The sequence below is a fragment of the Salmo salar genome, chromosome 10, assembly GCF_965601325.2.
Source record: "Salmo salar chromosome 10, fSalSal1, whole genome shotgun sequence".
Classification (NCBI taxonomy): Eukaryota; Metazoa; Chordata; class Actinopteri; order Salmoniformes; family Salmonidae; genus Salmo; species Salmo salar.
This window is the reverse complement of record NC_138300.1, coordinates 118,444,531-118,457,757: the sequence shown is the minus strand read 5'-3', so window position 1 is coordinate 118,457,757 and position 13,227 is coordinate 118,444,531. Positions and strand designations below refer to the sequence as shown.

The following is a 13,227-nucleotide window of genomic DNA, read 5'->3' as shown; positions in this document are numbered from 1 at the left end:
CAGCCTACAGCATAAGTCTCTCACTTCGTTTCCTGTGCAGGCCTACCACCTCTTAGTCCTTGGAATGTACTGTATGTGTAAACAACGACAAAAAAATAAACTAGTCTTGCGCAACTAATTTGAAAAATCCCTAGCTGAACCTTGACGTCAGCCATTTTACTATTACAATTTGTTCAGATTTTGGTCTAACCAGAAAAGGACTGGTTAAGACCAAAACATACAGTCAACAAACACCATTAAGTGACTCCAGCTCAGACCAGCTGAGCATGTTCTCTATCTCTCTCTATCTCTCTTTGACCACTGTTGATCACACCACCGCTGAGAGGCCTAGAGAAACCAACAGGGATGCAAGCCGTGCGGCTGAGAGGAGTGAGGTGTAGTGTACCAGACCCAGAAAGGCCCAGTGTGTTCCTCATGGAGGGGTGTGGTTCAGTGGTTAGCATAATCAAACACACATGGAGCAGTCTGGAGAACATACGGGACAGTATACAGTACAGAAAAAAAACCAACCCACAGGACTGGAGAATAAGATGGCTTCATACAACAACAACAATAGGCTATCAAATATGTAGAGAGGGGATAAGTGCCAGAATACTCACGATATGGAGAAGCTTCAGGACGTTGACAAATACATTCTCGGAGCTCATGATCTCTCTGGCGATGTGGACTATCTTGTTCCGCTTGGCACCACTGCCAGCCTGGCACGGACACAGGTACAAACACGTCAAGTAAATCACTACATTTCACCAAGGTTTTTGGTTTAATACTCTCAGGGATCAGATCTTAGAAATGCATGTGTGACTGTTACCGTAAGTCCCTTTACAAACGTAGAAACGTCTGCTAAGTGGCACATTCACAGCATCTCACCTCCCTCTCCTCAGGCTTCTCAGCATCTCACCTCCCTCTCCTCAGTGTCTCACCTCCCTCTCCTCAGGCTTCTCAGAATCTCACCTCCCTCTCCTCAGTGTCTCACCTCCCTCTCCTCAGGCTTCTCAGCATCTCACTTCCCTCTCCTCAGGCATCTCAGCATCTCATCTCCCTCTCCTCAGGCTTCTCAGTGTCTCACCTCCCTCTCCTCAGTGTCTCACCTCCCTCTCCTCAGGCTTCTCAGCATCTCACCTCCCTCTCCTCAGTGTCTCACCTCCCTCTCCACAGGCTTCTCAGTGTCTCACCTCCCTCTCCTCAGGCTTCTCAGCATCTCACCTCCCTCTCCTCAGTGTCTCACCTCCCTCTCCTCAGGCTTCTCAGCATCTCACCTCCCTCTCCTCAGCGTCTCACCTCCCCCTCCTCAGTGTCTCACCTCCCTCTCCACAGGCTTCTCAGTGTCTCACCTCCCTCTCCTCAGGCTTCTCAGCATCTCACCTCCCTCTCCTCAGTGTCTCACCTCCCTCTCCTCAGGCTTCTCAGCATCTCACCTCCCTCTCCTCAGTGTCTCACCTCCCTCTCCTCAGGCTTCTCAGCATCTCACCTCCCTCTCCTCAGTGTCTCACCTCCCTCTCCACAGGCTTCTCAGTGTCTCACCTCCCTCTCCTCAGGCTTCTCAGCATCTCACCTCCCTCTCCTCAGTGTCTCACCTCCCTCTCCTCAGGCTTCTCAGCATCTCACCTCCCTCTCCTCAGTGTCTCACCTCCCTCTCCTCAGGCTTCTCAGCATCTCACCTCCCTCTCCTCAGCGTCTCACCTCCCTCTCCTCAGTGTCTCACCTCCCTCTCCACAGGCTTCTCAGTGTCTCACCTCCCTCTCCTCAGGCTTCTCAGCATCTCACCTCCCTCTCCTCAGTGTCTCACCTCCCTCTCCTCAGGCTTCTCAGCATCTCACCTCCCTCTCCTCAGTGTCTCACCTCCCTCTCCTCAGGCTTCTCAGCATCTCACCTCCCTCTCCTCAGTGTCTCACCTCCCTCTCCTCAGGCTTCTCAGTGTCTCACCTCCCTCTCCTCAGGCTTCTCAGTGTCTCACCTCCCTCTCCTCAGCATCTCACCTCCCTCTCCTCAGCGTCTCACCTCCCTCTCCTCAGGCTTCTCAGTGTCTCACCTCCCTCTCCTCAGCGTCTCACCTCCCTCTCCTCAGGCTTCTCAGTGTCTCACCTCCCTCTCCTCAGTGTCTCACCTCCCTCTCCTCAGGCTTCTCAGCGTCTCACCTCCCTCTCCTCAGTGTCTCACCTCCCTCTCCTCAGGCTTCTCAGCATCTCACCTCCCTCTCCTCAGCGTCTCACCTCCCTCTCCTCAGGCTTCTCAGTGTCTCACCTCCCTCTCCTCAGGCTTCTCAGCATCTCACCTCCCTCTCCTCAGCGTCTCACCTCCCTCTCCTCAGGCTTCTCAGTGTCTCACCTCCCTCTCCTCAGTGTCTCACCTCCCTCTCCTCAGGCTTCTCAGCATCTCACCTCCCTCTCCTCAGCGTCTCACCTCCCTCTCCTCAGGCTTCTCAGTGTCTCACCTCCCTCTCCTCAGGCTTCTCAGGTTCTCCTTTGCTAGAGGAGGAACTCTCATCATCCTCTTCATTCGAACTCTGAACCATGACGTCCTCATCCGACTGACCTTCATCTAGCAGGCCAACATCCTCATCTATAGAACTCCTGTTGGAACAGAAACATCCTGAAACTCACAGTCTCACACCTATGGGAAAGAAGGGGTGGGAAAACAGAGTGTAACCTTAAAGTGTAGAAATGTGAAAGAGGGAGAGAAGGGAACTGGGGAAGTGAGGTTAGTAACAAAGTGAGATTAGTAAAACGCCTGATTAAGCATATCATTTATCATGGGGGGGGTCTTTTTAACTGAAGAAGCATCATCATCATCATCATCATGTCCAGTAGTATTCCACCATGTCCTGCAGCGAACACACAATAAATAGAGACCGACCAGGGAAAACACATTTTACTAGTCAATCCTTCAACCATAGAAGAGCAAGACAAAAAGCAATGCCGTGGGTCAGTTGAGGGGTTTGGCTAGATGCCACCTCTGCTGCCAACCCAAACATAACAAAGGACTTTGTTCCAAACCAGTCACTCCTCCCTACTCCTAGCTGCTTGAACTTGAGGAAATGAAAGGTTTGGATAGGTGTAAGCCACAGGTCAACCCAAACATTAGAGAGCCCTGGTTCCAAACCGGTAAACTCTACCCTAATCCTAACCCCTAGCAAAAGGCTAGGCAGAACTCTTGATAGGGGCCGGTAGGATTTGGTTAGAACTGGGCCACAGCAAAAACCTGATGTAGTCTCCTTCTCTGTGAATACTGAGGCAATATACCCTGTTTACAGTAGAGATGCTTCTATGGCTGTTTTGTAGAAGTGAGCAGCACTGACTTAAACACTAAGCCATTGGTTCAAGGCACAGAACACAGTAAACATTTTTCAAACGCCAACTGATTTTTAGACAGACCATTTTTAGTGCCTGTCGTTGAAGTACCGATAACATGATACCATACCTTTAAAGTCTGCACAGAATAGACCTAGGTGGTAAAATGGTCACAACAAACCTCTAAAAGAGTGAGACAGTGATGCAAGACTATAGTCTCTAAGTAACTGCCACAAAAATGTTAATGTACGGAAATGTTGCTTATGTTTCTAAGGGAAGGGTCATCAAACAACATCCCTCATTACACTAAACTCACTGCAGCTGGATATTTTGGTGAATCTCTGAAAGATGTGTCACTCCTGAACATGCTTTAGTGCCAATCTAGTGCCAGCTCACCAGACTGACGTTTCCATTAACACTACATACTGAGCATACTTCCCCTTAGACTGTCATGACTCAGAATCACTCCTACAAAGCCCTGCTTTTCAGGTGATATTTTTCACCTGAAGACTTTGATTTATTGAGAATACTATATGAGTCGCCCCCCCCCCCCCCCCTTTTGTATTGAACTACTTTTCATAACACATACAAGAATGTATATAGCCTGTCTTTTTGTTCACCTAATACCTTTTTTTGCACTATTGGTTAGAGCCTGTAAGTAAGCATTTCACTGTAAGGTCTACATCTGTTCTATTAGGCACACGTGACAAATAAACTTTGATTTGAATAACCACCAACCTATGAAAGGTGTGCTGCTGAGACAGAACATGCTTTAGTACCAGTCTTCCCACCCAGACAATAAGAAGAATGAATACCTCTCAGTGCTGCTGTGCTGGTTCAGTTGTTGTTCACTGCGTCTCTTCAGGGGATGGTATGGCTCCTGTTCCTCGTAGATATTGGTATCATCATACAGGTGGTTGTGGCACTCCGACTGCTCCGGTGGTGTACCCACTCCCAGCTCACTCCCCCGTAATCCTAGTCCAACAGGCTGGTTAAAATACTCAGGTATCGCCTCGTAATAGGGTACATTTTCATACTCCACAGCCTGCTCCGCTCCGGGGTAGTGGATCTCATCTCCGTCCACGCTCTGCTCCGCCCCAACCCTGATCACCCCCAGCTGGGGACAGGAGAAGTTGTGGGCGTCCCCCATCCGAATGCCCACAAGTTCCTGGAAACAGACGCCACTCTCTTGGAATATATCATCCTCATATTGTTCTGCCTCAGCTGCAGTGCCGTCTAGAGACTGGCCTCCCTTGGCTAGCAGCTTGGGCAGCATCTTGACAGAGAGTTTCAGATCGAGAAGCCTCCGGAAAGAGTTCCGTTTCTGTCCCTCAGAGGGGGTCAGGTCGGCAGAGGAGAAGGACTTGGCCTTCAGTTTCCCCAGGCCGGAGCAAAAGGGCTTGGATGGTGACAGCGTTTCATCTGTTGGCAAGCTGCCCTTTGTCTGTGTGTTGTCTGTGCTCCTCTTACGGGATACAGGAGACACCAGCGTCTGAAAGATGCTGTTCCGTTTTGGTTTATCCTCTCCTGGGGTTGCAGGGAGCTTTCTCATAGCTTTCGTGGCCTTGGTGAGGGCACCTCCATCATCGTCACAATCGGAAGTCTTTCGTTCCTCCACTTCTCTCTCTTCTGACAGTTCATTCTTCAGTACCCATGCTGCTGGGGAGCTGCGTCTCTGCGGTTTCTTGGGGAAGCTGGCCATCTTGTTTTGAGCACTCGCGTTTTCTTTGTAACTCCCAGTGGTTGTTAAGGTGAGGGGAAAGTGGCAGTTGGAGCTGAGCTCCAGCTGGTTGGAAAGACTGGTTGAGAGAGGATGACAACTAATCTCACCATGGATCTCCTCCTCTTCATTCCTCCCTTCCTCCTCCTCCTCTTCCTTGTCCACTGAACACTCCAGTTCATAGACACCGTCATCCACCCATCTCAGCTCTTCCTCCTCTACATCCTGAGGGAGGTGTAGACAGGAAGAGGAGGGGAGGAGGTGCAGAGGGGAGGAGGTGGGGAGGAGGTGCTGAGAGGAGGAGGTGGGGAGGAGGTGCAGAGGGGAGGAGGCAGAGGAGGAGGTGGGGAGGAGGTGCAGAGGGGAGGAGGTGGGGAGGAGGTGCTGAGAGGAGGTCAGTGCTCCTCTCTCAGGTTCAGAAAGAAAGGCTTCCTTTCTGGGAGGGGGAGCAGGAACAGGTGGTGGGCTGGGTGTCCTGGAGGATGGGAGACCCTCCCAGCTATCATTTGTACTGGCAGGACTTTCTGCGATGTTGTGTGCCCGAGAAGCAGGTGTGTTGACAGACAGAGATGGGCTGCTCTTCCTCTCCAGTGACACCTTTTTGACAGTCGTTTCCCTCCCTTGCCTCCCCTCCTCTGGGACTTCCTGTCCAACCAGAGCAGACTTCCTGGGTTTCCGTGGTACGGGGACAGGGAGGGGCTTCCTAGGGGCAGCTGGGTTCTGATTTGATGTGCCAGTGTCTCTGCCAATCCCTGTGGAGCTGGTGGGGTCTTCCTGTTCTCCATGACCAATGGCATTAGAGGAGGAGGTGGTGACGACGTTACCGTTGGCTTCATTGCTATGCGTTCTCTGAGGAAGAGGGCGCTTTATGTCAGGGCGTGATGATGGCGTCACAATGTCTGAGTTGAAGTTCTGTTTCGGGTTTAAGAGGTGGTTATTGGTGGACAGAAACACAACCTGTACGCAAATGTCTGGTAGACTGTTGTTGTTGACCCCTTTGTTCACTCCAGATTGAGATCTGAGAACAGGTTTTATTCTAGATTCCTCCGTTTTGCAATTGTTATGCAATGTTTTCAAGTCTTTATGAATTGTGTTAATCACTGTATCTGTTCTGATACTGTTCCCAACACACAGACAGTTCTTCTGGCTACACAGACAGATAGGAATAATATAATCCCAATCAGGTATTGTATTCCTGGACTTCAGAAGACCTATACTTGTAGACATCTCTGATGGTCTCTGAGAATAAGTCTGATGGTGATGCACAGTCTTTGAGGAAAGAGGTTTAGACTCCATAGCGGAGGGGAGGCATGGTTTGGGTAGGCATGGTGGTTTGGACTCCACGGCGGCAGGTAGGCATGGTTTGGGTAGGCATGGTTTGGGTAGGCATGGTGGTTTAGGGGCCAGAGCTGGTTTAACCGTCTTTGGTGTACAGAGGGAAGCCTGAGAGAGGCCATCTCGTTTGGGGGTCGAGGAGAGGGAGGGCCCTGGCCTCTGTGGCTGGGCAGTCTTTGGTTTGGGGGCAACCGGTGGTTTCTGCATGCCTGGAGAGAGCGAGAGAGGGGGAGAGAGAGAGAGAGAGAGAGAGAGAGAGAGAGAATGAAACAGGTGTTAGAAAGTGGCACCATCATCTAGACATCAAGCACTCATAAATGAAAGTAAAGAGGTAAAATTCTCAAGATTATTCAAGTATAAGAAAATACTGAAACTGTAAAATAATAAAGGTTAATGGGTTTTGTGTCCTGTTGATCACATAGGTCCTTCACCAAGTACCACCACCACTCAGAGGGGTTGAAATACCAGGTATATCACATGACTGTTGTTCCCCCCCCCCCCCCCCCCCCCCCAACACACACACACACACACACACACACACCTCAACAGTACAGTAATCATATTAATGGGCCAGCCAACAAAGCAGCGGTGGGGATTACTAGGAAGGGGAGTATGGAGCTGGTGCTGGGTCGCGCGACTGCTGAATGGTCACGTAGACGGAGTAGAATGTATCCCAATTCTCTACCAGTCTGCCCTAAATGTGCACTTGCTCACTTTTCTTCATGGATTTAAAAGAAACGGACTGATGTAAGAAATATGGTGGAAATTCCCTCTAGTCTAGATCCATTCTTAGGTCAACTGGACCAATCCAATGCTCCAGGCACGACGACAATAAACACTAGCCTAGTGTATTGGAGCCACCAAACCGCTTCAATTATTACTTCATACCAAATAAAATAGATTTTAATCCCAAATTTAGCATCGTTTAAATAACAATATTAAACGAATGTATAGGTTTGTGTAATGTCTATTCCCTACACAGGTAAATGAAGCTTGCTTTACAAATTGTGACAAACCCAAACGACATCGATTGACACTTCTCATCAACTTTGTGCCAGTCAACAAACCTGCGCTCATGACAATGAATCCTGCCGCACAATCACACTCCTCCGGCTTCTCAAAATCTTTCAACTCAACCCAGGGAAACCGCTGGCTTTCTTCATTCTTCCTTGAGACCCATTGTCAACACTCAAGTGTGGCGTCAAAACTGTGTAATTAATCTTGCGATCTGCCCTTTAATTAAAGATTAAGTAAAATTTCTACATTTGATCTTGAACAGACAACAGTCACGATGTAGTGATCCACCGCGATGTGATCAACTGTGATGAGTTTATTGCTGGTCGTTCACACAATGTCCACTAGGGGTCTCTGAAAGCACCAATCAGCACTTGAAACAATAACTAAACGTTGTCCCGCCCTTGTTCCTGTTAAAAAGCTGAGTGATTGGGCTGAAGAAATGAAACTACTCACAAATTCATTGACAACTATGGATGCGAGGACTGACCATCCATGATATCACAGTTACAGTCTTAACCGTGTTCTGAGGCGATATATTGTTTGTTTACATTTACTTTGTTTACAAACGTTGGAGTAAAACCAGCTTCAATTTGGGGTTCTGATGGGGTAGGACAGTTGAACTAAGATCATGAGGCATTTTTCGAAGTTATATTCGTCAAGAATCCTTGGGTACATATCCTTCATTTATAAGTCCAAAAATGTATGTAGCAGGCAAACCTGTGCTGAAAATAGTCCTTTTTGGTCGTTTATTGAATATACCAACTTTTCCAAATAGTGGAGGTAGTATATATAGTATATATATACTGCTCAAAAAAATAAAGGGAACACTAAAATAACACATCCTAGATCTGAATGAATGAAATAATCTTATTAAACACTTTTTTCTTTACATAGTTGAATGTGCTGACAACAAAATCACACAAAAATAATCAATGGAAATCCAATTTATCAACCCATGGAGGTCTGGATTTGGACTCACACGCAAAATTAAAGTGGAAAACCACACTACAGGCTGATCCAACTTTGATGTAATGTCCTTAAAACAAGTCAAAATGAGGCTCAATAGTGTGTGTGGCCTCCACGTGCCTGTGTGACCTCCCTACAACGCCTGGGCATGCTCCTGATGAGGTGGCGGATGGTCTCCTGAGGGATCTCCTCCCAGACCTGGACTAAAGCATCCGCCAACTCCTGGACAGTCTGTGGTGCAACGTGGCGTTGGTGGATGGAGCGAGACATGATGTCCCAGATGTGCTCAATTGGATTCAGGTCTGGGGAACGGGCGGGCCAGTCCATAGCATCAATGCCTTCCTCTTGCAGGAACTGCTGACACACTCCAGCCACATGAGGTCTAGCATTGTCTTGCATTAGGAGCAACCCAGGGCCAACCGCACCAGCATATGGTCTCACAAGGGGTCTGAGGATCTCATCTCGGTACCTAATGGCAGTCAGGCTTCCTCTGGCGAGCACATGGAGGGCTGTGCGGCCCCCCAAAGAAATGCCACCCCACACCATGACTGACCCACCGCCAAACCGGTCGTGCTGGAGGATGTTGCAGGCAGCAGAACGTTCTCCACAGCGTCTCCAGACTCTGTCACGTCTGTCACGTGCTCAGTGTGAACCTGCTTTCATCTGTGAAGAGCACAGGGCGCCAGTGGCGAATTTGCCAATCTTGGTGTTCTCTGGCAAATGCCAAACGTCCTGCACGGTGTTGGGCTGTAAGCACAACCCCCACCTGTGGACGTCGGGCCCTCATACCACCCTCATGGAGTCTGTTTCTGACCGTTTGAGCAGACACATGCACATTTGTGGCCTGCTGGAGGTCATTTTGCAGGGCTCTGGCAGTGCTTCTCCTGCTCCTCCTTGCACAAAGGCGGAGGTAGCGGTCCTGCTGCTGGGTTGTTGCCCTCCTACGGCCTCCTCCACGTCTCCTGATGTACTGACCTGTCTCCTGGTAGCGCCTCCATGCTCTGGACACTACGCTGACAGACACAGCAAACCTTCTTGCCACAGCTCGCATTGATGTGCCATCCTGGATGAGCTGCACTACCTGAGCCACTTGTGTGGGTTGTAGACTCCGTCTCATGCTACCACTAGAGTGAAAGCACTGCCAGCATTCAAAAGTGACCAAAACATCAGCCAGGAAGCATAGGAACTGAGAAGTGGTCTGTGGTCCCCACCTGCAGAACCACTCCTTTATTGGGGGTGTCATGCTGATTGCCTATAATTTCCAACTGTTGTCTATTCCATTTGCACAACAGCATGTGAAATGTATTGTTAATCAGTGTTGCTTCCTAAGTGGACAGTTTGATTTCACAGAAGTGTGATTGACTTGGAGTTACATTGTGTTGTTTAAGTTCCCTTTATTTTTTTGAGCAGTGTATATAGAGTTTCACCTAAAAGGAAACTATTTGTCATTGATATTCAAATACAAGTCTCAGAAAAAGAACCTAAATCTACAACAGTTAGTTGAATTAGTCTAAATATATGATCACTACCAGAAGGTTTGGAGGGCTCTCAGATATTCATCTTTATATAGACTATAACCTACAATTACAGCGCCTTCAGAAAGTATTCATACCCCTTGACCTCTTCCACACGTTGTTGTGTTACAGCCTGAATTTAAAATGGACTACATTGACATTTTGTGTCACTGGCCTACACACAATACCCCATAATGTCAAAGTGGAATTATTATTTTTAGAAATGTTTACCAATTCATTAAAAATGAAAAGCTGAAATGTCTTGAGTCAATAAGTATTCAACAACTTTGTCAAGTCTAAATAAGTTCAGGAGTAAAAATGTACTTAATATAGTTACATAATAAGTTGCATGGACTCACTCTGTGTTCAATAATAGTGTTTAACAATTTCAAACACAGATTCAACCACAAACACAACGGAGATTTTACAATGCCTCACAAAGAAGGACACCTATTGTAGACCACATTTTGTTTTTTTTAAGCATACATTGAATATCCCTTTGAGCGTAGAAAGTTATAAATTACACTTTGGATGGTGTATCAATACACCCCGGTCACTACAAAGATACAGGCGTCCTTCCTAACTCAGATGCCGGAGAGTAAGAAAACTGCTCAGGGATTTCACCATGAAGCCAATGGTGATTTTAAAACAGTTACAGAGTTTAATGGCTGTGATAGGAGAAAACTGAGGATGGATCAACAACATTGTAGTTACTCCACAATAATAACCTAAATGACAGTGAAAAGAAGGAAGTCAGTACAGGAAAAAAATATTCCAAAACATGTATCCTGTTTGCAACATGGCACTAAGGTAAAACTGCAAAAAATTGGCAAAGGAATTAACTTTATGTCCTGAATACAAAGCCTTATGTTTGTGGCAAATCTAACACATCACTGAGTACCACATCATATTTTCAAGCATGGTGTAACGGCTGTCTGAGGAAGAAGTGGACCAAAATGCGGCGGAGTTAGGGTTCGTCATATTTAATCACACGAACACTTTACAACTACACAAAACAAGGAAAACTGACAGCCAACACAGTCCTGTCAGGTGCAACCACTGTGACAAGAACAATTACCCACGAAACACAAAGGAAACGTAGGCAACTTATGTGTGACTCCCAATCAGCCACAACCCTCTACAGCTGTGCCTGATTGGAAGTCACACGGCCAAAATCAACGAAACAATCAAAACACACTCTTTTTCTGCCACGTCCTGACCCAACTACACTCTCTACTGGTCAGGACGTGACACATGGTGGTGGCTGCATCATGTTATGGGTATGCTTGTCATCGGCAAGGACTAGGGAGGACTAAGGAAATAGAGCTAAGCACAGGCAAAATCCTAGAGGAACACCTGGTTCAGTCTGCTTTCCAACAGACACTGGGAGACAAATTCACCTTTCAGCAGGACAATAAACTTAAACACAAGGTATACACTGGAGTTGCTTACCAAGAAGACAGTGAATGTTCCTGAGTGGCCTAGTTACAGTTTTGACTTAAATCAGCTTGAAAATGTATGGCAAGACATGAAAATGGGTGTCTATCAAAGGTCAACAACCAACTTTAATTAAAAAAATTATAATGTGCAAATATTGTACAATCCAGGTGTGGAAAGCTCTTAGAGATTTACCCAGAAAGATTCACAGCTGTAATCGCTGCCAAATGTGATTCTAACATGCATTGACTCAGGGGTGTGAATACTTGTGTAAATTAGATATTGTTGTATTTCATTTTCAATAAATTTGCTAATATTTCTAAAAACATGTTTTCACTTTGTCATTATGGTGTATTGTGTGTAAATGGGTGAGCAACATTTTTTATATTTAATCCACTTTGAATTCAGGCTGTAAAATAACAAAATGTTGAATAAGTCTTTGTGATTACTTACATTTAGCAGCAAATTTTGCATAGGACTTTGTAAATTGCATAATAATGGTATTATTACAATGCGTTATAACAATAATACAATGAACAGTCACTATTCCTCTTGTGTATAGTCGTTGTAAAATCTCTCAACTCATTGCTATGCAATTCAAGTTTTTATTAAGTGTCGAAAGGAAACTAAACGTAAAAAACTGCCGTCTTGAATCAACTACAGCCAAGCTAAGTGGAAAATCATGTTAGTTTGTATTCGGAGTAAACTAAGCCATTTAAAGATGGTATTGCAGCGTGCTACCTTTCCAGTGGAATGTTGAAAGAGTCATATAGCAGTTGAGCATTACAACTTATTTATACTTATCTGTACAGAATATCATTGATTTATTTATACTTATCTGTACAGAATATCATTGATTTATTTATACTTATCTGTACAGAATATCATTGATTTATTTATACTCATCTGTACAGAATATAATTGATTTATTTATACTTATCTGTACAGAATATCATTGATTGGTTGGTTTGACTTGATTATCTACACCTGGGGTATGTTCAGGAAAACGGACATTTACAGAATGTTCCGATATAAATGTATTGTGTAGATCAAATATGACTATCAGATAGATTGGAATAGAATAGGAGATTGTGTTTGCTCTATTCATTCTATTTCTATCTGCAACATGCAGTTCCTGCTACAGCCCTGCCTTTAGTCAAAGGCAGCCAATCCAATAGTTTCTGTTCCAGATACAACCCTCCCTTTAGTCAAAGGCAGCCAATCCAATAGTTTCTGTTCCAGATACAACCCTCCCTTTAGTCAAAGGCAGCCAATCCAATAGTTTCTGTTCCAGATACAACCCTCCCTTTAGTCAAAGGCAGCCAATCCAATCGTTTCTGTTCCAGATACAACCCTCCCTTTAGTCAAAGGCAGCCAATCCAATAGTTTCTGTTCCAGATACAACCCTCCCATTAGTTAAAATCTGTATTGAAATATATACATATTTTTATTTAGTAGTTGCTTTCACAGATCTGTTTTCAAATAGTTTAATTATTTTTGTAACTTTCTTAGATCTATTTTCAAATGCCATTTCTGGGATCTGTATTCAAATAATTGTAGTCACCTCCAAAGTAAATATAGTTACATTCCACAAAACGTGATTAAAACTATAGTTATTCTAGGTCTGGTGGAAATTCCAGATTTCCCATTTAACTCCACAAATCAAATACATTAACCTAACATCTGGCATACTGTAGGTGTAAAATAATTATGGAAGATCGAGTCCCATGACTTGGGGTAAAGTCAAGGACCTTACGTCCACACATTTAATTTGTTATACATGACCATAATGCCATCATCATCATCAATAATAGACAAGATGATGTTGAAGCTTGATGTCTATCGTCATAGCTCATAACACTGGTCAATAATACAAATAATAGCCCACGTATTTTGGGGAAATATTCCATGTGCATTTCAGCATCACATGCTGTGCTTAAATTGAACGTTT

General features: G+C 45.6%; 1 protein-coding gene across 1 annotated transcript in view; it reads right to left on the bottom strand.

Annotated features, from left to right (window-relative positions):
* LOC106561685 (FYVE, RhoGEF and PH domain-containing protein 6) overlaps positions 1–7,679 on the bottom strand; it is a 33,564-nt gene extending 25,885 nt beyond the window's left edge. The window contains exons 1-4 of the mRNA XM_082957425.1: positions 7,410–7,679; positions 4,103–6,551; positions 2,432–2,570; positions 600–698 (exon numbers count right to left, since the gene is read on the bottom strand). Coding sequence (XP_082813551.1) covers positions 600–698; positions 2,432–2,570; positions 4,103–6,551; positions 7,410–7,419 — 2,697 coding nt within the window. The 5' untranslated portion in view covers positions 7,420–7,679. The remainder of the gene's footprint in view (positions 1–599; positions 699–2,431; positions 2,571–4,102; positions 6,552–7,409) is intronic.
* Positions 7,680–13,227: the final 5,548 nt, after the last annotated feature.